A 25,441-nucleotide genomic window follows, 5' to 3' on the forward strand; every position below is an offset into this window, starting at 1 on the left:
CAATCCGGGTACCCAAAACAAAGATTCTAACACAGACAATAATTCTAATGCCTGACCTAACTGAGTTGATTCACTTGATGCCCCGCAAAATTGTGGACAGCGGTGTATAGTTACGCATCAGCTAAGGAGGATGGTATCTGGATCTTTCACGAGGTAAAGGGAGAGGCCTGAACCATTAAAAACACATTATTTATTTTAAAATATAGATATGCAAATGGAATAAGTAGATATAACAATCCGGTAAGGAAACCTCTGGGGCTAAATTGACCATTTCTCGAAAAAGTGTTAAACTTGTTGTTTGTTTTGAGAACAGTTACGTTTTACAGGCAAAATTATTATACATACAAAACCTACGTTCCACAGAATTGTCATACCAACAAAAACTATTTTTCAATACAAATTTATTACTACTTAGAATATTACATTTCGAACTATTTGTGTCTTAACAATTATTCAGCTTATTTAAGCCATGTAATCATAGTTACTAACTTATAAACTAAATAGTTCCATGTTCCCTTGTATAAATCTGCGTTTGTGCACTAATTTGCTTCACAATAAGCTAGGCGATAAGGAATCCCTCCAATCAGTGAAAAGTATTTGGATGAGCATGGCTTATTTTAAAAACCACTTGACAAGAGTCCAAGTGCAGCATTTGAACTTGTTTCTGGGGAGTGACAACAGGTGAAATGCGGTTGTAACTTCTAATGGCAATGGAAAGGAATTTTCACTTTGGCTTGTTCCTACTTACTGTTTCTTTGAATCTTGTGACTGGATTGCCTTTTTCAGGCAAGTATTTTTTTTTTTTTTACTCGTTTATCATACTCGTAATAATAAGTAGTTATACTCGCTTGAAAATCAACGATTTTTTTTTGTTTTATATTATGATTCTACATGTTTTCTTTATTTTACCGAAACGAACAACTGTTCGTCTTTTAAGCTAACTAAGTTAAGAAATCAATAATAAATCAACTAATATAATATAATACTATAATAATTTCAACTATTTGCTTTGCACCTAAGGTCTTTTCTTTTTTTTGTTTATACTCCATATACCATCTTTATAAGTGAGCAATAATAGTGTATGCATTTTCTCCGAATTGTGTATGTCTTTTATTTATTTTTTCTCCGAAAAGACACCATATTTTTTCGGAAAAATTGGCATCCTGAGATACTCTGGCCTAAAAAAAGCGATCTAGATAGGTCAAAAGTTTGAGAAAATTCGTTAAGAGCCCTAATTTTGTAAAAAAAATTATATGAGTGACGTCATTTTTATATACATCAATATTGCAATGACGTTGTTACACTTGCTACATTTATCTAGAAAAATTGAAGATTTTCATGCAGGGGAAAATTTTACATTAAATAGCTTGAAGAGCAAAAAACTGTTAATTACAAAAATATTTTGTAGATATTTTGACAAGGGATTACAGCAACTCGAAAAACTTAAAAAAGAAAGCCAAAAGTTTGAAACTTAGTAGAAATTGTTGTTAGAAATCAGACTTGATTCAATGATCTAGATAATTTCGAAGACAACACTGCCTTTCTATGACGATAAATAAAAGTCCAAATGGGATAAAATCCTCTAGACAGTGTAAATTTCACAAAAATACTAGATATATGGGTCACATATGCAGTGACCGTCATCAGTAGTAATACTAAACTAAAACAATTAAAAACAAGAGCTAAGAGATCATATGGCACTTGTGACAAAAGAATGGGTCCAGTCCGGTTATGTCAATCACGCATCTAGAACTTCTGCTTATTTTTGAACTCGCCAAAGCACTAAAAATCCTCCAATTCCCCCAAAGAGATCGGATCTTTTCCGGTTATGTCAATCACGTATCTAGAACTTGTGCTTATTCTTTCCGTCAAGTTTCATCCTGATATCTCCACTCTAAGTGTTTTCCGAGATTTCCGGTTTCCAAGATTTTCGTTTTCCCCCTCCACTCCCTAATATCCCTGGATCCGATCCAAATGAAAAATAGAGCATCTGAGACATGATATATTTCTATATATCAAGTTTCATTAAGATCCGATCACCTATTCGTGAGATAAAACATACCTCAATTTTTACAATTTGGGTATAGTTTTGGATCTTCTTCATGTAATTAAATAAAAAAAAAACTAATTTTTTTAGCTGAAAGTAAGGAGCGACATTAAAACTTAAAACGAACAGAAATTACTCCGTATATGAAATGGGTTGTCCCCTCCGCAATCCCTCGCTCTTTACGCTAAAGCTTTTAATTGTTTTAAAAAGTAGAATTGTGGCAAAGAGTCAAACTTTAGCGAAAAGAGCGAGGGATTGCGGAGGGGACAACCCATTTCATATACGGAGTAATTTCTGTTCGTTTTAAGTTTTAATGTCGATCCTTACTTTCAGCTAAAAAAATCAGTTTGTTTTATTTAATTTCTGAACGTTTTTGAATTAATGCATGTTTGGTTTTGGCTCTCCGCACATAAATTATCAAAATGAAATTTGTATATTAATTCTTTTTTGGCTAAATGGCTTTCTCTTAGTTTTGATCAGACGATTTTGAGAAATAAGGAGTGGAGAAGGAGGCCTAGTTGCCCTCCAATTTTTCGGTTACTTAAAAAGGCAAGTAGAACTTTTAATTTTTAACGAACGTTTTTATTAGTAAAAAATATACGTAACTTAAGAATTAACTTACGTAACAAACTTTCATAACCTTATACGAGGGGGTTTGTACCCTCATTAATACCTCGCTCTTTACACTAAAGCGTAAGTTTTGTCCCAATTCTTTAAGAATGACCCCTGAATCAGAAAGGCCGTAGAATAAATAGTTGAAATTACTAAGAATACTTTAGCATAAAGAGCGAGGTATATATCTCCTCCTGAATACCTCGCACTTTATGCTAAAGTATTATTAGAACTCCTCATATTCGTAATAATATCTGTTCGTTTTAAGTTTCAATGCTACTCCTTCCTTTCATTTGAAAAAAATTTTCATGTTTATTTTTCATTGTTTTCTTATAGTAATGCTAGAAAATCCTGCGCAATTTTCATTGAATTTTTCTTCCCCCATGACAGATTCCTCCAAGGAAGATCCTCCAACATAGCCCCCTCTCCTCAGCCCCACCCCCAAACAAAATAAAATCCCCCTGAAAACGTCTGTACACTTCCCTATAACCATTACTATATGTAAACACTGGTCAAAGTTTGTAACTTGCAGCCCCTCCCCTAGGGGTTGTGGGGGAGTAAGTCATCCCCAAAGACATAATTATTATGGTTTTCGACTATGCTGAACAAAATGGCTATCTCAAAATTTTGATCCGTTGACTTTGGGAAAAAATGAGCGTGGGAGGGGGCCTAGATGCCCTCCAATTTTTTTGGTAACTTAAAAAGGGCACTAGAACTTTTCATTTCCGTTAGAATGAGCCCTCTTGCGTTATTCTAGGACCACTTCGTCGATACGATGTCCCCTGAAAAAAAACAAAAAAAAAACAAACTAAACACGCACCCGTGATTTGTCTTCTGGCAAAAAATACAAAATTCCACATTTTTGTAGATAGGAGCTTGACACTTCTACAGTAGGATTCTCTGATACGCTGAATCTGCTGGTGTCATTTTCGTTAAGATCCTACGACTTTTAGGGGGTGTTTCCTCCTATTTTCTTAAATAAGGCGAATTTTCTCAGGCTCGTAACTTTTGATGGGTAAGACTAAACTTGATGAAACTTATATATTTAAAATCAGCATTAAAATGCGATTCTTTTGATGTAGCTATTGATATCAAAATTCAATTTTTTAGAGTTTTGGTTACTATTGAGCCGGGTCGCTCCTTACTACAGTTCGTTACCACGAACTGTTTGAAAAGTGGGGTGGTCTGGGATTCAAAACTGAAACATCTCGTACTCGGAGCGAGAATCATACCACTAGACTAGCAAGCCATACTTAGGAACAATAATAATTTGTTTTATCGACAAATAAAATTCTTCTAAACTATCTCGTTCACTCGCTTCCCCCCCTGATTGTCGAATTGGGGAAGCGACTATTTTTAATTTAATCTGGTCTGGTCCCTGATACGCCCGCCAACTTTCATCGTCCTAACATACGGGAAGTTCAGGAAGTACCCGAACTAGCAAAACCGGGACCGACAGACAGATAGAAACTGCGATTGCTATTTGTCATATGGTAAATACCAAGCGCAATAACAATAATTTATACACAAAATAAAATGAACTACATATTGCTTAATAATCTTATTCTTCCCTAAGCAAAAACGGGAGCGAGTCTCTTTGACCTTCTTGGATCTGGTTCGTTAGCATTGAACAAACACTCGGACAGACGTTATTGGCATTGGGTGAATTGAACTTTACTCTATCTGATTTTAATAAATTACCGTAAATAGAGCTCAAACCGAATTCACCCGTGTCTCTATTTAAAGCCGTATTCTTGAATAAAATTTCTTAATTTCGAGGGTTTCGTGAAAATTTTGCTTTAAACCCCTGTCCCTAGAATTCAAAGAGACATTATCGAACAAAATAGAATGGTCTGAAAAACTTAAAATATGTTCCAAAGGGCTGAAGTGAAATCTTCAAGCTTAGAATTTTGCTTTAAAGCCGATATAATAGAATATTTATGCTGCAGTAACCTCATTTCCAAATTCTGGTTAGTGTGTCCCACATACGAGATTCCACAAGTACAAGTACATGTAAACTTATTTGAAGTTAAGTCCTTCCCAGGATTTAGAAAACTACCCAAAGTATTACTACTCTTTGAGTTGAGGTGTAATTTTTCCTTCGTCCTTCAAGCACTTTAATTTGTTCTTAAACTTATTTGTATAAGTGTCTGTCGGATGATACGGAAGCTTTTTGTAGGACATTCATCATAATCCTTAATTTTGACTCATAGTCCTCAGTATTCATCACAACTAAAGTGTTACCCTTATCTGCTTTTGGAATAGTATTTTAATGATCCTTTTTTATTTATTTTTTTAATCCTCATGTCTTTGATGGATGTACGAGGAAATTCCGGTTTCAATACAAAATTTGAAAGGGCTTTCACCGTAGAAGGTATTACTAAGCTAACATCTTTGATTAGGCTTGCAAATTATTCAAAGATGTTTCTATTGGAGAAATAATATCTTCCACGGGGTCTTTATCAGGTTTAATACAAAATTTCGGACCTTCTTCAATCACTGACTGTTCTTGTATCGTTAAAGTTCATGATGGAAAATTAACCACACCTTGCCCAAAAATTGACGAAGGAATTACTGTATTATTCGTCGATAATTTCGAAACGTTTTTTTTAGCAATCTTTCTCTGGAAAGGCGAAAGTCATGATTGAAGTGATTTTTTGCTGTTCATAGAATAAAACAGAAGTCCCTTATACTAACCTTTCTTGATATAAGATTTTCCAGGGAAAGTATATTTCTCACTATTAAAGCTCTTTTTTTACTTTTATCCTTAAAAATCTGATTTAAAGTCTTAAAATATAAGTTTCATTTAAATTCTTCCTTTAAAGTGCCGAAATGCATGTTGAATTTTAGCGAAGGTGGTAAAATTCTCATCTTCTTTCATTGTAGAAGAAAATCTTGTTGGTTGATAACATTTGCATATTTACATGTTAAAGAAAATTCTGGAATTTCTGGACGTACTAGGAAATTCCGTACCGCCAGAATTCGGCGGCAAAGCCGCCACGCTTCTTTTACTTTTTCTTCTTTGCGCAACGGATCTTCGCTAAAACTTAAGATCCAACATTTTAGCTCATAAGCAATAAGATTAAAAGAGTCAGTTCAGGTTTTTTCAATTAACACGCAAAAAGACTATGCAAAAAATGCAAAGAACAAAATTAATTTTTCTAATTAAATAATTTCAAGGATGTCTGAAGGATGAGAATACCGATGGTTTCAGCCCCCATAAAATACAAAAATTACGCAGATTCTCAATTCATAAGAATAATGGGATCTCTTTCGATTCAAACAAAACTATACAATAAACAATTGGAAAAAAATCACAAATTTTTGCTGATCAAAATTTTGAATGAATATTCAAATTTTACTCTACATTAAAATATAGTCAAACATTTTAGTTCTTGGATTAAGGAAAATAAAAATAAAAGTTCACAAACAATTCATTAAATTAGTCAATACTTAATCTATCTAAAAAGGATCTATTTTTTTTATTGGTTATAAATCAATCTCAAAAAGGTTTCCGACAAGAAGTTTTTTTTAAAGAAAATTAAAGAGCTATATTAAAACATAAGACGAACAAAAATTAGTTCATATAGTATTTCAAACTTAAAACGAAAAGAAATTATTATTAGTGAATAAATGAATCCTAAAACAGGCATAAAATAAAAAGAATGTATTTTATAACTATAACATCAAAGATAGAAATGGCCGAGACTTCAAGAAATTAATATTATTATATGTCAATCATATTATTATATTTCAGTTCACTTATCTATTGTTACTGATTGTTTTAAAAACTGTTTGTTTTAAGATCGAATTACTATATAACTTTTTTTCTGCTGAGCTCAAGTTTTGATAAGATTCTTTGCTTTTCTTCGAAAAGCTGCATTTTGAAAACATTTTTCTTAAATTAATAAGTCTTGCCCCTCCATTTTATTACTTTTTTTTTCTTCTTTCTCTTTTTTTACCCAGCCACCTCGCATAGAAAAGATGTCGTTGAAACTTAGAAGGGCACTCATTCGATGCGAGATTGAACGTTCTACTACCCTATTAAAGGAATGAAAGTGATCAGGAACCAGATCCCCTCTTGTGTCCTTTTTTCTACCTATCCCCCTTAACCCAAAATATCATATGAAAATCTTGAGGTGAAAATTTTATTCAGAATAGTCGAAAGGTCTAATAAAAATGGGCATACTTTATTGGGAGGGTGTAAAAGTGCTTGGAAATGGACCAACCAAGTATTTAAATCTTGATCAGTTGGAAATTTCCCTAAAACAAATATTTGGGCCATTAGCAGCCGGAGTTAAAAAAGCGAAATTAGTGCACGGGGGGGGGGGGAAATCTCTGAACGATTTTGAAAGTTATCACTACATGTTTCTGGGTTGATGGGACCCTAATAAACATGAAAAAATGGAAAATGTTTCTTTGAACGGCAAAAAACCTAAAGCTCTAAGTCCCTGAGTCAAGGGGACCCGAATATACAAACAACTTTTAGCTGTTGGGCATGGGTCCCCCCAAAAAGGGGCCCCAAAGAGGGCCGAGAATAGTTTTGACCTGCTTGAAAATCATATATCCCTAAAGTCATCGGACCATTGAGACGCCAATTTAGAAATATGGTTCCCCCAAAAATTGCTCCCGAAAAGGGTCGAAAGTCTTTAGTATTTGGGGTGAAACCTCCCAAATTTGAAGCCAAAAAATGCTCTAAATTTTCTGATTGAATTGAAACTTTAAAAGATCGTTCTCTATGATAAAAGGACCGCAAAGTTTTTCGAACCGAGGGGGGGGGGCATTTAAATTAGCCAAAAGCCTTTGTTTTCGTTATGCTATTTTAAAATTACAGCCACAAATCTCTAGACCAAGACAAGCCTTATGAAAACAAATTATATGTGGGCATGACCCCCAAAGACGAGTTCAAGAGAATGAAGAGATCATTTTTGGTCATATCAAAGCTTATAGTCTTATGCCTTGGACCAAGAGGACCCCAATAAACAAGTAAAATAGAAAAAAAAGACTCCTTCAAAAAAGACCATAAAAGGGCCCAAACTTTTTTTCTGACCAGCTCAAAATTAACCCTCGTAAGCTCCTTATTGTAAGAACTTTAATATACAAAAAAAACTTTTAGACTGTGGGCACTGACCCCCCTAAAAATATGCCGAAAAACTTTCCGTGGGTAGCTAGAAGTTTATATCAGTAAGTAATTAGGCCAAGGGGATCCTAATTCTCAAATTACCCAAAAATAGGATGAAAAAAAATATTAGTTTCCCAGACAGTTAGGCCCAAAAAAAGAGGCCCCCACATACTCTTGTTTTTCTGAACAGATGGAATTTAATGCCTCAAGTCCATGGGCTAACTCGGTCGTAATGTAAACAAGGGGAACAAACTTTTTTCCAATTGACTTGTAACTTTCAAAATGATTGCCTGGGCTAAGAGATCAAATCTTTTATGAGGAGAGGGAAGGTTGCAGGGCCCAGCAATGGCTTAAAAAACTTACTGCTCTTCATCAGTTTTAATATGAGAGGCATCAGTCTCTGGGTCAAGGGGATTCTACTATAAACTGTTGGACAAAATAGGACCCAAAAAAGGCTGAAAACTTTTTTTTCTTCAAACACAGATTCGCAAAACCAGAGAACGGTTTATATCAATTGGCTTTAAAGTTACATTTAGACAGGTCCAAGGGAATCTTATTGGAGACGAAATTTTTGAAAAAAGGTTTTATTGATTCATGATACAGGAAAATAGAGCTATAATTTTCCGTATCCCACCTATAGTCTACCCTCCAACGCGGCATGTCGCTTATAAGTTTTAAATATGACTTATTCTTGAAGTAACTCTGTTTTTTAAGTAGTACTTAAGTTTAGATTCGCGAAAGTAAAACACAAGCACTAAAAAATAGAAGTTCTTTCAATAGAAATATCAAAGTTGAAGAAGAACATAAAGATTTGATATCAAATTGAAAACGCACAAGGATACAAAATTCCCTGTGATTCCCTTTGAAATATCCCCTGTGAAAGAAAAGCTTGATATAATCCATCTAAACGTTTTACGCTGTCATCCCCTATGGGACTTAAAGTCTTTTCACGTGTAAGTCACAAAATAAATCAGAAGCTGTTTTGTGTTGCCATGTGTTTGTTCATTTTAGGATTCAGCCAGAGCAGCATTCTTTATCTTTCTGTTTCATGTGATTATTCATTTTTGGTTTTATTTATCATCATACTACTTTTTGTTAGTTTCAAGTTTGAATCATTGTATATCTGAAAAAATTATATATGATAAATGTCATTATCATATGACATTGATGTTAGGTTTTAAAACGACTCTTTTTTGGAAAACTATTTTTGGAAAACTTCTTTTTAAAAACAGTTTTTTTTAATATAAAATGTAATCTTAATTTAATCGCAGTTCAAGCTTGGCTGTCATTCTTAACCAGGTTTCTAATGCAACTCAGTTTAAAAATCTGTATTTTTTTGCGTTAAAAATATTTTGAAATATTTTCACTTAGATATGGTTTTATTGTTAAAAGTCAATGAGCATTTCACATGCAACTACTTTGCATAGCTAATCCAAATAATTCATCCACAGAAAGGGAGACTAGAGGGTAAAATTCTCACTTAAAATTTATTTGAAGGACCTATTACGGGGATTTTGAAAAACTACGCCTTAAAAATACACTTCTTCAATCCTCAAGCACAATCGACCAGAAAAAAAATCCAATGAAATCCCTCCTAAAAACTAACGTGTAACTTTGAACTACTTCGTAGCTGTTAGCATTGCAGCATGAACAGTTTAATACTGTATTGGCAGTATGACTATTTAGGGATGAATGCGCTATCGTATTTACCGCTTTCTGGTTAGAATGGTAGATATCAGATTTACGTTGGTGTATAATATTTACGTTTGACCTATAAGTTTACATTTCCTCTCGAGTTAGCCTTCTCTCAACACTCGATGACCATGTGATCACCCCAACAAAAAAAAAAGAAAAAAGAAAGAAAAACAGCACACATATACTCGACCAAGCTTCTTGGTTAAAAGCCGTATTTATTTCATTTTATTCATAGAGGCTTGAGCCCTTCGCTCTATTGTCCTTTGATGAGCTTAATGTAAATGTCGAGTTGGGAACACACTAAATACAATGAAAATGCAGTTAATAATTTCAGAATTGACATTTAAACTAAATATTGATGGTATACAAGATTTAGGTAAATCCTAGGTCTTTCTTATAAATCTGCCGACTACAAAAATGAAGCATTTACAATGGAAAAGTGTACTTACCTTTCATAGCCATTAATGGCTTATAATTTAATAATTGCACCAAATGAAGCTCTGACAGATAAATCATGCCTAGATTAAGGAATAGCAACAAATCTGCGCTCATAGGTAGCACGGGGGTACACATTGCTCATAGGTAGCAATTACGTTAGAAAAAGGGAAATATAAAGAAAAATCGTTCTTTTTGCCACACTATGCCCTTGCTCTTACTGAGTATTCGAGTAGAATATGTCTTAGCACTGATGCTAAATGCAAATAAGATTGCATATAAATATCATTTAGCCATTTTCCCAACTTAAAGAAGCAATTTTGTTTGCTTCATTTTTTTTTCCTGTCAGTAAAACGGGATTTTTCTTATGAGTTCAATGTCTCTTGATTTTCGAGAGCAGACATAACTAATCGATTTTAATCTCGTTTAATGAAGCTACTATTAAGTTTTTGTTATCCCCTGTTTAACTTATTTGGGATTTTATCAGGATTTAAATAAAAATCTTATAGTAACTATTGCTATTCCTTTTAAAAAAACTTACTCATAAACTCCTGATATGATGTTCCACTTTTTCTTTTTTTTTACTATAAAACTCAGTAAAAGGATAAATTATTTTCTGGACCTTTGACAACATTTATGAAAATATCTTCTATGAATATAGCAAATACATAAATGTATAGTTCTTGGTTATCTAATGATTCGAAATTAATTTTTTCCCCTGTTTGACCCCCTCCCTCCACCCCGAAATGATTTGAGACTCCATAAATCCCGAAAGAAAATACGTGCTACACCCTTGAGTGGAGAAAAAGCTGAGTTAGATTACTTTTCTGAGAGGTCATAGTAAGTTAGTAGAGCCATTGTTTTTTTTTTTTTGAAAATAGTAGACATTATTTGAAAGGATTTAACTCAAGGGTGCTATAATCAAACACCGTAAGTCTTACAAAAACAGCATATTCCTTTGAAAATCAAAGTATTGTCTGTTTTATACATTTCTTGGTTGTACATTATTCTAACTCTACTTCAATCATAGATGACATAACGGAAGATGGAATGCCAGAGTCAGAATCCCAACAGATTACATTGGTTAATGACGATGAGGGATTAGACTTTAATGTCAACACAGATATCGGTGACTACATAAATCCTGACTTATTTTTGGAAGAAAAACGGGGATTCGTGCTGGTAGGCAGAAAGAAACAAGGGAAGAAAAGAAGGCAGCAGCGATTAGCAAAGTACCAATACGATGAAAATTCCAGTGAAGGAAGTGGTAGTGAAGCTGAAAAATATAATCTACACATGCTATTGAAGGATCTTGGGAAAACAGGTAAAATTGATCGCTATCAACAATATATTTTTGCGTCATTAACAAAAATCATCAAAAAATAGCTATTCTAGTTAAAGGATAACTTGCGTCTTGAAATGCCAAACTTAGAAATGCTTTGTTTTTTCTCTCTTCAAAATTAAATAACAATAGCCCAAAAAGTAAGAGAAACGGGCCCCAAAAGAACTTCAACTTTACATCGGTTAAAAAGGAGTTAAAAACAACTGCTACCACTGACAGTGCACCACCCCCACGCAAACAGTAGTAACGGCCCTCTGCTTTCCACCGTCCAATACCCTCTTCGAATCCCAGTCCCGACACTTTTATTTTAAAACTTCTTCAAGACCCAGGTGCATGTTAAATCATAGGGAATTTTGATTAAGATAGGCAGGTGTCTGTTACATAATAAGGAGGGTTTCCTTTGGTTCTTTTGTAATAGGTTTTGGGGTGTTACATAATAGGACTTGTCAGAGTAAGTTAGGCGGGGAAGTCCTGAGTGTAACTGGGGGGGGGGCACACACGTAGATGTTTCGTAATAAAGGGTGGGATGTGACACAATCTTGTGTGACTTGATATAATTACTGGGGGTGAGGTAATTTTACGTGACTTGGTAGATTTATTGGGATGATGTAATGGCAGCGCACACTTGGGTGCTACGTAATGACGATGTACACGTGGGATGTTACACAATACTTTAAGAGATTTCATTTTCAAGGTGTTTTTCTTGTTATCCTCAAGGAACTTTTGTTACCAAAAGATTTTTGTCCGCATTAGGATTCGAAAGGGATTTTCCCTCAATAGAATGGGTCGCTAGCAAGCTGGACCAACCAAGTCTTTGATATTTTGATTCGGCTAATATATTCTACATAATAAGCTATTGCACGCAAGGAGAATCACTTGTTTGCGCATACTAAAATGATTAAATATAATTGCTTGTTCCCGTATGGCTGCAGTAGTTGACACGCAGAGGGCAAAATCGATTAATTGAAATTGCTTATACTTGGTATGCACCTGCATGTTAAGTAATGCTTCAGTGAGTATTATCAGATAATACTGGAGACTTATTTTTAGCGCATTTTTTTTAGTAATAGTCTTTTACTCTATTGGAACTTGAATGTACTATCAGAGATGAAATAAAAGCGAGAGTACCATTATGGCTAGAATATGATATACCATCATACATGAAAAATAGTCTTTCTTTTCCTCTTCAATACACAGAATTTAACACTTATATTAGAGCCAAATCATGAACAAGTATACCCATGTACACAGGCTACAAGATGCTTAAATTACATTAGTGGAATATATTGATGTTTTGTCCTGGATCAAGAAATCTAAAGGACAGAGACTTTGTACATACAAATTTTATTAATAGAGACAAACTTACAAGCATTATCAAAACACAGGAAAAAATCAATTCAAACTCAAAAATGGAAAAAAACGAAACGTAAAAAAAGCTTATAAAGGATAAAATATTTGCAAAAAGATCATGAGCTAAAGAAAGGTGGGAATACTATTAAGCAATTTCAGGGGGGTAGAGGTTTGATATTAGAAGTAAATTTAAGCCCTATTAGGAGTTATTTATTAGATCTTATAATGAAAATGCTACATTTCTTTGAGCCAAGACTATGTATATTCACGCCACGATGCCAATATGTGGCTAGCCCACCCTAGCAAGCAATTACAGAGGGGGTGGGTTGTTAAAAGAGATAGATTTAAACTATATTACAAAGTATCTCAGAAAGGTCTTAACGAAAATGCGGCGTTTCTTTGAGCCAAGACTATGCATATTCACGCCACCGTGACAATATGTGGCTGGCTCATCTCCTAGCAACCTACTCTAGAGGGGGCTTGCTATTAGAGGTAAATTATAGCCCTATTAAGAGCTATTTCTGAGGGCTTTTAATGAAAATGCCACGTTTCATTGAGCCAAAATTGTGCATATTCATGCCACCCTGAAAATATGTGGCTAACCCACCCTAGCAAGCAATTACAGAGGGGAGTGGCTGTTATTGGAGATAAATTTTAACCTTATTAAGAGTTATTTTTAGAGGTCTTAATGAAAATCCCTCATTTCTTTGACTGGGTGTTAGATTTCAGTCTGCTACTCCGGAAAAATTCATTAACACCTCCCACCTTAACTTTAAGCTGTAAAAGATGTTGGTCCAAGCAATTCATGCCAACCTGGAAATATTTGGTTGTCCCATGGGCCCGTCTATCACCCCCTCATCATTCCTAAGACAGTTTCCAAATATTTTCTTGTTAAAAATCATGCATTAAGACCATTGGTTTATGTTTTTCGCAAGCCAACCCTCCGTAATATGCCATGTCAATTCACGCCACCGTGTTACACTATAACTGACCCCCTGGACCTCTCATCATTCCAAGGACATTTTTCAGATATTTTCATGATCCAATTTTGATTTAAATCCAATGGTTCGTGTTTTGCAAGCCAACCTCAACGTGATATACCGTCGTAATTCTCACCACCATGCCACACCATTACTGGCCGTCTGGCACCGTCTAACACGCCTTCTTCATTCCTAATACGTTTCTAGATATGTTCTCGTTCAAAATCATGCATTCAATCCAATGGTTCACGTTTTTGTAAGCCATCCTAAACATGAATTTTAGGTCTTAGTACATTTTTGGACGTTAAGGAGTCGTCATAGCCGCAAACCAACCCTTACTATTTGCCAGTCTTGCGCACAAGAACGAATTGTATATTTTGTTGTTTTTTGTTCTCAATGAAAACTTGCAGCTAAGCCACCCACGGCATTTATCCTAGGGTATTCCCTATAAAATCCCTTTCTTTTATTCGTAATGGTGAAGAATGTGGATGAATTGTGTTATAGTGTTATGCAAGTCGCGTTAGAAGGCTATAGTTACCTCTGATTTACAATTATGGTCCAATGGTTAAGACACCAGTCTATTATTTATCGCTAGCATCAGCTCTGATGCTCCTAAATTTGAGCTTATTTATGCTTATCTAATCTTGACATCTGATTTGAACTACAAAAGGACTTCCAGCTATGCAAGAGCAATAGAGACCAGCGTCATGGCCTGAGTCCCGTTCCATTCCAATACATCTTCCATCCTTATTAAATCTAGAGATTTTTGTATTGGATAAACAATCACTTTCCAGACAAACTTTGTTTGATATTTTGAGATAAGTAGCTGAGCTGGGTCGATGAAGCTTTCGAAGATTTTTAGGATCTAAAATCTGAGCTGATTCCTGAAAGCTCATTTATGTATCTATATATATAAAAATAAGTTGTCTGTCTGTGTGTCTGTCTGTGGATCAGGTGACGTCATGTTTCTGTGTTGACTGACGTCATGAAATTAGTTGTCGTCATTTTTGCTTTGACGGTGACGTCATTAATGGTATTTAAGACATGCGTTCACGGAAAAATGTTTAATTGTAAAATGACTGAAGAACCTACAATGGCAACAGCCGAGGAAGCTGCTCAAAGAGTCTATGCCAAAAAACTTGCTGCTGATAGAGAAAGTAAGAAAAGAAAGCGTGCCGAGGAATCACAAGAACAGCAAGAAAACAGGCTTGCAGCTGATAGAGAAAGTAAGAAAAGAAAGTGTACCGAGGAATCACAAGAACAGCAAGAAAACAGGCTTGCGGCTAAAGAACGCAAAACCGCGCAGTTAGATGAAAATCCACCTGGAAAGCGAGAGTCAAAACATATCAAAACTGAAAATGATAGCGATGATGATTGGGTTTGGGATTTTGACTTGGATAAGGTCATCAATGCCTACCAGATTTAAGTTAAAAAACAAAGGTTCGGCGATATGTACTTCATAGTGACGCTGAAAAATAAAGAAGAAAAAAAAACTGAAAAAATGTAAAAAACTAAAAAAAACTAAAAAGAAAAAACACTCATAAAAGAAAGATAAATTTCAGACCGGGACACAAATGACGACCGACAAAGAGGGAATATAAATGACGACCAGGAACCTCAAAGAAAAATTACAGACTGGGACACCCAGACACAAATCACGACCGGGAATATAAATGACGACCGGGACGCAGGGACACAACTACAACGGGGACGCCGGGGGCACAGGCGGGATATATAATTGACGACTGAGACACAGGGATTGTTTGAATAGAAATTACAGACCGGGACACTGGGACACAAATGACGACCGGGACACTGGGACACAGGGAATATAAATGACGACCGGGACACTCAAAGAGAAAATACAAACTGGGACACCAGGACACAAATGACGACCGGGACACAGGGAATATAAATGCTATTTATATGCACAGACAATGGGACAGCGAAGAATGTTGTATATTCGCATGTTTTACGTAGTTAAAAATATATATTTATATCTATCTCTATTCACAGGTGGGACACAGGGACACAGCTACAATGGCGCGTAACTAATATGGCACGTAACGACTTACGCGCGAAGGGGGGCTTGGGGGGCGCGAAGCGCCCCACCAACTAGGTGTTGGGGTGGCGCGAAGCGCCACCCCAACACCCCAACAGCTAGTGTATATGAAAATATATCAAAGAAATAAAATATATCAAAGAAAAACTATCAATACATGCCCCACTACATGTTGAGGTAGTACAGGATATTATTTACATAGTAATTCTTTTTATGTCCTTTTAGTGAGAAGAAGAGCAATCAAACGCAGCCCTCTATGTATGAGAAGGTGTATGTCACAGGGATTTCTTCATCCAGCACAGTGTCATTCGTTATGTTAATTTGGTAAATAAGCTCCTTTCTTCTTTTTTTATTTTATACCATGCTTATTCAAAAAAGGAACTGAGGTTTTCATTTAAGAGTTAAAAATAAAGCAAAAGAAAGGTCGACAAAAATCTGCCCTTTGCTCTCCATTTTTGCGAAGTACCTCCCAAGATTGAAACCATGGCCCCAAAATAACTTTCTAATTCGGCACTACAGCCTAGCTAACATAAATTTAGCAGTTGAAAACTTCTTAGCTGGCGAAAAACTAATCCTGTAGTTCTAAAATACGAATATCAAGTCTGCTAACTTAAGCTTTCTGTTGTTTTTTTTTTCAGTTTCAGCTCCCTGTTCTCTTCAGGTGTATTGTTGCTGTTTCTTTCTTTTTTATGGTTTTTCTGTTTATTCTTTTTCCTCATATTTTTCTCTTTTACTTTAATGTGATCTGTCATACTACGCTTCTTGTTTTCGACGGGTTTTCAAGCGCAAAACATATTAAGAATATTAACTGGCTTTCCAAGGCCATAAAAACACCAAATTATCCTAGAGCGTACACCCTCAATGTCAAGCCTAAATTTTTCATACTTTCAAGATAATTACTAAAATTAGTTGATAGGCTGTTCTCAAAGAAAGGATCTACAGGGCAGTGTGAACAATATCAAAATGCGACTGAACATACACTTTATCGTTGATCCGTTTTTGAAGACAGCTTAGCTAGCAGTTTTTTTGCAATTATCCCAGAAAGGCAAGTACGACCTAACGGCGAAAATATGCATATGCATGAATCTACATATAAGCTAATATAAGGACTTAGAATTAGCTGAAGTACAAAAAAAAACTGGCTTGATAAATAATTTAAAAGGTTCTGATTACAAACTTTAGTATAATGCTTATCAATAGAGTTAAAAAAAAACTTTCATAGTCATTAAAATATTGTTCAGCAATAAAAAAATAAGCTAAGTGATGTCTGGAGTAACAGGGCTAACAGAAAATGAAGCCCAAATCGATTTTTTAGAAATTTAGAACATGAGTGACTTTTCCATTTTCATTATTTTAAAGGACGTCTCACAAGCGTAGTTCATGAGGAGCTAGAATCTATTTGAAACACTTGTACCGTAGAAAAAACCTAATAAGTATAAGGTAGCAAAGGACTCACGATTGGTTTCACTCCCTCCTCTTAGATTTTAAATTACTTAGAAAAATATATGGGAATAACGTAGCTAGAGGGCTTAGAAGTGGTCGTATTTTTGCCCCTAAGCCTTAACTAACTTGCAGACGTATCAATGGTTCATGCTTTATTGATAAAGTATCTTAGGGATTTCTTGGATTTCTCCAAGGAACGTGTTGATGATTTCTCCAAGGAATGTCCATCCAGGACTCATAGTTCTGCTATGTTGAGTGACAACTCAACTTAAGGTTGAATGAAATTAAAAAAAAAAGTTTTTTCAACTGAAACTAAGGAGCAATACCAAACTTAAAACGAACAGAAATAATTATGTATATGATAAAGGTTAAGACTTCTTTAAGCTAGAGTTTTTTGTAGAACTTCTAAAAAGATTCTATTATTCTAATTAAGTGGGCCCTTGTGTTTCAGAAGTCGTTCTTAAAGAATCGGGACACAAAGTCAAATTTTAGTCAGGTTAGAATGAGCCCTTTCTCGGTATTTTAGGACTATCGGTTCGATGTGAACACCCCTGGAGAAAAAAATAATAAATCAAAACAAAACAAACAAACACGCACCCGTGATCTTTCTTCTGCCAAAAAAAAATAAAAAAAAAATACAAAATTCCGCATTTTTACAGATGGGAGCTTAAAACTTCAATAATAGAGTTCTCGGATACATTGAATTTGATGGTGTGATTTTTCATTAAGATTCCTTAACCTTTAAGAAGTGTATCTCCCCCCCCTTTTTTTAAAAATCAAGCAAATTTTCTGACGCTCCAAGCTTTTGATGGGTCACATTAAACTTAATGAAACTTATATATTTGGAATTAGCATAATAAGCCGATTTTTTGGTATATCTGTTAATATCAAAATTCTGTTTTTTAGAGTTTCGGTTACTATTGAGCAGTGTCGCTCTTTATTTTCAGTTCGTTACCATGAACGGTTTTATTACAGAGAAACATTGGCACAAATTTTAAAAATTAAAGTAACACACAATACACATGTAAACTGATAAATTAATTAAGGCCAAAATTGTGCCAGTGGTAAACATGCAGCAGATTAATTAAAAGTTGGATCAAATTGATACAATTAAAAGTTGGATCAAATTGAGATACAAAAATTGTAATCTCAAAGTTTTACCAAAATAAAGCATGTACCACGTTATCGTCGGTTGAGATGTTACAATCAGCTTTGATTGGCTTAACTATCTTTACCCAAGGTGCTGAGTAACATACCTTTGGTTAGCATGAGGGGTTTACTAATATGTCTCGATGAAGCTAAATATCTAAAAAGTAAATATGTATTTGAGCTAATCCTTCTCTTAAAGATGTTCATTGGCCACAGAAGGAAAATGATTTTTGTAAAGTCAAGGATTCTGACTTCTTCTTTGCTTGCTTGAACGTGGTTCTCTGCTGATTTGGCGGCGAGCCTTGTCTTAGCAACAGAAAAGTGTCTGTCGCGAAGAACCAATGGGAAGCAAAGCCGGCTGACAAGACCAGCTAATGATAATTATCCTGGCTAGTCACGAATAACGACTGAAAACACTTCGATCACGTATTTGGCCATGCTGCGATTGCTGTAATCAACTTCAATCAACAAATCAACTCTAATAATGGCTCTCAGTCATGATTTGGCAAAAGTTTCTCAAAATAATATTCATGTCTTGATGTTATTGACTATAAAATGAAGAAAAAAGTTCAAATTGGGTTTTATTAAAGCCATGAATGAAATTTGACTCAGGCACAAAAATTCACGAGCCAGAAACACTCTCCACTATCGGGTATGACTATCCCCGTGTATGACTTTTGTTTTAAACAGGTATAATATGTTCGTCTTTGTTCTAAAAATTTATTGGTGTGAAGGAGGGGTGTTCCTGTGAGACGCATGGAATAAATTTGTACCTCTAATCACACACACTCGCCTTACTCCCATTTTAAAAAGATGATATGTGCACAGCTTTTCTTCCAAGACATACTTAGGAAGTATGTTCCGTCAGTAAAAATTAGGGTCCTTGCCCTTGGTCCATGTAGGTCAAATTCTTCTTAGAATAACATTTTGACTGTTTGATCATTTGAGGAAAACGGCTAAATCAAAATTTTTGTTTTATACTACGGGGGTACTTTTCAGCAAAAGAATACAAAGGGAGGGGGAGCGCTTGTTCTTTGGTTAAATTCAATCCTTAAAAAACGAAACAAGACTTCAATTTTCGATAGTTTTCCTCTAGTCAAGAATAGTGAAACTAAAGAAGGAAAGCTAAGCCGGTTTCACTTTCCAGCCCGCAAATAAAGGCCTTGAGTAATGAGTTATGTGTCTTAAATGGTCATAAAAAACTGGGAGGAGGCTCAATCTATCGAAAACTGAAGTCCTGTTTCGCTTTTTAAGGGTTGAATTTAACCAAAGAGCAAGCGCTTCCCCTCCCTATGTATTCTTTTGCTGAAAAGTACCCCCGTGGTATAAAATAAAAATTTTTCTCAAATGATCAAACAGTCAAAATGTTACTCTAAGAAGAATTTGACCTGCATAGACCAAGGACAAGCAAGGACCCTAATTTTTACTGATTCACCACACTGACCTCACCATTTTTATTTTTTGGTTACTTTCCCGCAAGCTACCACGGAATTAACCAGTCTCGGGAAATCCATCCCCACTATATATATATATATATATATATATATATATATATATATATATATATATATATATATATATATATATATATATATATATATATATATATATATATATATATATATATATATATATATATACATATTTTTTTATATAAATGTATGTTTTCTATATATAACATTATTTAGGTTTCGTCGTTCCTTTTTTAAGGATACTTTTTTACAATAAAATTTCCGAAGCAACAAGAATTGTTTTGCTGCAAACGTGATATACGACTATCTTATTATAAATATGGGTTAGATTTACTCAAAACAAGCTCCTACGCTCAGACAGAAATCTAGTTACCGTAGAAATGTCAATCAAGAATCAGTTTTTGCTGGTGGTGGGGGGGGGTCCCAGGCCGTCTTTATGTCTCTAATCGCGAAGTAAAATCGTAAGGAGATCCAATCATAATGATCCACATACACTACCTGGGATATGTTTGTGACAAAGTGTCCAGCTACTGTACTGTATCAATACTTCTTGCCCAGAAAAACTAAATTGCAAATTCTCCGTTAACGTTTAATTACTATTTATCTTTCCAGGAAAATACCAGTGGCAAGATATTGGAACAGACTGTTTCTACATGAAAGAAGTGTTACACGAAGTGCAAATGATGTTTTAGCCTTTTAATTCCTTTTAAAGTCATTAAAATTTTATAATCGCAATAAAGACTAAATGAAATCATGACTACCCAAAGCAAATATGCTGTTTACGTCGTAAGATAAACAATAAACAATGTATGTTTTCTATATATAACATTATTTAGGTTTCGTCGTTCCTTTTTTAAGGATACTTTTTTACAATAAAATTTCCGAAGCAACAAGAATTGTTTTGCTGCAAACGTGATATACGACTATCTTATTATAAATATGGGTTAGATTTACTCAAAACAAGCTCCTACGCTCAGACAGAAATCTAGTTACCGTAGAAATGTCAATCAAGAATCAGTTTTTGCTGGTGGTGGGGGGGGGGGTCCCAGGCCGTCTTTATGTCTCTAATCGCGAAGTAAAATCGTAAGGAGATCCAATCATAATGATCCACATACACTACCTGGGATATGTTTGTGACAAAGTGTCCAGCTACTGTACTGTATCAATACTTCTTGCCCAGAAAAACTAAATTGCAAATTCTCCGTTAACGTTTAATTACTATTTATCTTTCCAGGAAAATACCAGTGGCAAGATAATGGAAAAGACTGTTTCTACATGAAAGAAGTGTTACACGAAGTGCAAATGATGTTTTAGCCTTTTAATTCCTTTTAAAGTCATTAAAATTTTATAATCGCAATAAAGACTAAATGAAATCATGACTACCCAAAGCAAATATGCTGTTTACGTCGTAAGATAAACCAATCACTCTCTTGGATAAATTAAAGTTTTCAGTTTTTGTTTTTTAGTTTGTTCTAGCTCAGGCTGGTTTAAAAGGATACTTCAGTCATGTGATGGCTCTAGATCTGATTCTAGCTCTTCTAATTTACTTCTTAAGCAAGCTCTACATGCTCTAGGTCACTGTGTAACGCATATTATTCTTAAAGCTTCGATTATCATTCTTGGCCAAGAGAAATGACACTTACAACATTATGGAATCGATTGTTTGATTTTAAACGGATAGAGAGATAGTATACAAATTTATTTCGAGAATATGGTACTACACGTCCTAATTCTAATTTATCTGAGAGTTCATTTATTCAACAATAAACCATTCAACGATAAATTATCACAAAATGCACAAAAGTCCACACAACCCCTCCACCCCCCCCCCCCCCCCCCCCCGAAAGGCTCCGAGGCCAGAGAAAGAAGGACGAAAGGAGAAAAAAATAGATGCATGAACAATGTATTATAAAAAATAAATACCCAATGATGGACACGCCACTGTAAAAACAAGAGCTAAGAGCTCAAATGGCATTTGTGACGAGGTCGGAAGAGCCAAGAGCCAAGAATTCATATGGCATGAGCTCTAGCAAAATTCTAAGAATCAATAGATTCATTTAAAAGGAAAATCAGAGGCTTAATGCCGTTCGGTATTTAAAATAAGAGCTCTGAGACACGAGGTCCTTCTAAATATCAAAATTCATTGAGATCCGATCACCCAATCGTAAGTTAAAAATACCTCATTTTTTCTAGTTTTTCCTCTCCCTTCAGCCCCCCAGATGGTCGAATCGGGGAAAACGACTTTATCAAGTCAATTTGTGCAGGTCCCTGACACGCCTACCAATTTTCATCGTCCTAGCACGTCCAGAAGCACCAAACTGGCCAAAGCACTGGACCCCCCTCCACCAAAGAGAGCGGACCCAGTCCGGTTATGTCAATCATCTAGATACGACATTTGCTTATTCTACCCCCCAAGTTTCATCTCAATCTCTCCACTCTAAGGGCTTCCCAAGATTTCCAGTTTCCCCCTCCAACTCCCCCAATGTCAACAGATCTGGACGATATTTAAAATAAGATCTCTGAGACATGAGTTCCTTCTAAATATCAAATTTTATTAAGATCCGGTTACCCATTCTTAAGTTAAAAATACCTCAATTTTCCGAACTTTTCCGAATTAACACCCTCACCCCCAACTCCTCCAAAGAGAGAGGATTCAGTCCGGTTATGTCAATCACGCATCTAGGACTTATGATTATTCTTCCTATCAAGTTTCATCCCGATCACTCCGCTCTAAGCGTTTCCCCCTCCAATTCCCCGAATATCACCGGATACAGTCGGGATTTAAAATAAGAGCTCTGAGATACGTAGTCCTTCTAAATTTCAAATCTCATTAAGATCGGATTCGTAAGTTAAAAATACCTAATTTTTTCAATTTTTCCACTCATTCCAGCCCCCCAGATAGTCGTATCGGGGAAACGACTGTTATCAAGTCAATTTGTGCAGGTCCCTGACACGCCTGCCAATTTCCATCGTCCTAGCACGTCTAGAAGCACCGAACTCGCCAAAGTACTTGACACCCCCCCCAAACTTCCCCAAATACAGCGGATCCGTTCCAACTATGTCAATCACGTATCTAGAACTTGTGCCTATTCTTCCCATCAAGTTTCATCCCAATCTCTCCACTCTAAGCGTTTCCCAAGATTTCTGGTTTCCAAGATTTCTGTTTTCCCCCTCCAACCCCCTATGTATCCGGATTCGAATCGAATTGAAAATGGAGCATTTGAGACATAAGATGTTTCCATATATCAAGTTTCATTAAGATCCGAACACCCATTCGTAAGATAAAGATACCTAAATTTTCACGTTTTCCAAGATTTCAGGTTTCCCCCCTCCAACTCTCTCCAATGTCACCATATCTGGTCGGGATTTAAAACAAGAGCTCTGAAGCACATGATCCCTCTAAATATCAAATTTCATTAAGATCTGATCACTCATTCGTAAATTATAAATATCTCATTTTTTCTAATTTTTCCGAATTACCCCCCCCCCCCCAACTCCCCCAGAGAGAGCGGATCCGGTCCGGTTACGTCAATCACGTATCTTGGAGTTGTGCTTATTCTTCCCACCAAGTTTCATCCTGATCTCTCCACTCTAGACGTTTTCCAAGATGTTAGGTTCCCCCTTTTCTCCCCAATGACACTGGATCCGGTCGGGATTTAAAAGAAGAGATCTGAGTTATGAGGTCCTACTAAATATTAAATTTCATTAAGATCCAATCACTCCTTCGTAAGTTAAAAATACCTCATTTCTTCTAATCTTTCAGAATTAACCTTCCCCCTCAACTCTCCCAAAGACAGCAGATCCGTTCCGGTTATGTCAATCACATATATAAGACTTATGCTTATTTTTCCCACCAAGTTTCATCCCGATCCCTCCCCACTCTAAGCGTTTTCCAAAATTTTAGGTTTCCCCCTCCAACTCTCCCCAACGTCACCGGATCCGGCCGGGATTTAAAATAAGAGCTCTGAGACACGATATCCTTCTAAATACCAAATTTCATTAAGATCCGATCACCTGTTCATAAGTTAAAAATACCCCTTTTTTCTAATTTTTCTGAATTAACCGCCCCCCCCCCCCACTTGCTACAGATGGTCGAATCGGAGAAACGACTATTTCTAATTTAATTTGGTCTGGTCACTGATACGCCTGCCAAATTTCATCATTTTAGCTTATCTGGAAGTGCTTAAACTAGCAAAGCCGGGACAGTCAGACTGACAGAATTTGCGATCGCTAAATGTCACTTGGTAAATACCAAGTACCATAAAAAATCATTTTCGGCCCAGTGCCCTTATTTCTAAACAATTCTACTTATAATCCACGTGCCGCATACTTCTTAAATAGTGTCCCATAACTTTGATACAATGATGATCCCCAGGGGTGATCGTATTGACCCAGTGGTCCTACAATTTCGCGAAAGGGCTCATTCTAACGGAAATTAAAAGTTCTAGTACCCTTTTTGTGTGACCAAAAATTGGCCCCCTTCCACGTTCATTTTTTTTCCAAAGTCAACGGATCGAAATTCCGAGATAGCCATTTTGTTCAGCATAGTCGAAAAACCTAATAACTATGTCTTTGGGGACGACTTACTTCCTCACAGTCCACGGGGGAGGAGCCGCAAGTTTCAAACTTGGTAACTTGGTAAATACCAAGAACCATAAAAAATCATTTTCGGCCCAGTGCCCTTATTTCTAAACAGTTCTACTTATAATCCACGTGCCACATACTTCTTAAATAGTGTCCCATAACCTTGATACAATGATGATCCCCAGGGGTGATCGTATTGACCCAGTGGTCCTACAATTTCGCGAAAGGGCTCATTCTAACGGAAATTAAAAGTTCTAGTACCCTTTTTGTGTGACCAAAAAATTGGCCCCCTTCCACGCTCATTTTTTTTCCAAAGTCAACGGATCGAAATTCCGAGATAGCCATTTTGTTCAGCATAGTCGAAAAACCTAATAACTATGTCTTTGGGGACGACTTACTTCCTCACAGTCCACGGGGGAGGAGCCGCAAGTTCCAAACTTTGACCATAGTTTACATATAGTAATGGTTATTAGGAAGTGTAGAGACATTTTCAGGAGGATTTTTTTTGTTGAGGGGGGGCTGAGGGGAGGGGTTTACGTGGAAGGATCTTTCCATGGAGAATTTCTCATGGGGGAAGAGAATTTCCATGAAGGGAGCACAGGATTTTCTAGTATTATTTAAAACAAAAAACAATGAAAAAATAAATATGAAAAAGTTTTTTCAACTGAAAGTAAGGAGCAACATTAAAACGTAAAACGAACAGAAATTATTAAGCATAGAAGGGGTTCATCTCCTCCTAGATACCTCACTCTTCGCGCTAAAGTATTTTTAGTAATTTCAATTATTTATTCTACGGCCTTTGTGATTCAGGGGTCATTCTTAAGGAATTGGGACAAAATTTAAGCTTTAGTGCAAAGAGCGAGGTATTAACAAGGGGGGAAACCCCCTCATATACGTAATAAATATATACGAATATAGAAGTTCGTTACGTAAGTTCATTCGTAAGTTACGTATATTTTACTGATAAAAACGTTCGTAAAAAATTAAAAGTTCTAGTTGTTCTTTTTAAGTAACCAAAAGATTGGAGGGCAACTAGGCGTCCGCCCCCAGCTATTTTTCTTAAAATAGTCCGATCAAAACCAAGAGAAAGCCACTTAGCCAAAAACAAATTAATATGCAAATTTCATTTTAATTATTCATGTGCGGAG

The 25,441-nt window shown here is 35.7% G+C and overlaps 1 protein-coding gene across 2 annotated transcripts; it reads left to right on the plus strand.

Annotated features, from left to right (window-relative positions):
• The first annotated feature begins 625 nt into the window (after nucleotides 1-625).
• LOC136031152 (uncharacterized) lies at nucleotides 626-21,102 on the plus strand. Of its 2 annotated transcripts, none has more exons than XM_065710480.1 (4): nucleotides 626-786; nucleotides 10,942-11,235; nucleotides 15,871-15,969; nucleotides 20,944-21,102. In XM_065710480.1, the coding sequence occupies exons 1-3, from the start codon at nucleotides 705-707 to the stop codon at nucleotides 15,963-15,965; spliced, it is 471 nt and encodes a 156-aa protein (XP_065566552.1). In that variant the 5' UTR covers nucleotides 626-704; the 3' UTR covers nucleotides 15,966-15,969; nucleotides 20,944-21,102. The 2 variants fall into 2 exon arrangements, with proteins under 2 accessions (XP_065566552.1, XP_065566551.1); XM_065710479.1 differs by lacking the exon at nucleotides 20,944-21,102 and adding an exon at nucleotides 20,322-20,480.
• Nucleotides 21,103-25,441: the final 4,339 nt, after the last annotated feature.

Source organism: Artemia franciscana, chromosome 9 (genome assembly GCF_032884065.1).
Source record: "Artemia franciscana chromosome 9, ASM3288406v1, whole genome shotgun sequence".
NCBI classification, from domain to species: Eukaryota; Metazoa; Arthropoda; class Branchiopoda; order Anostraca; family Artemiidae; genus Artemia; species Artemia franciscana.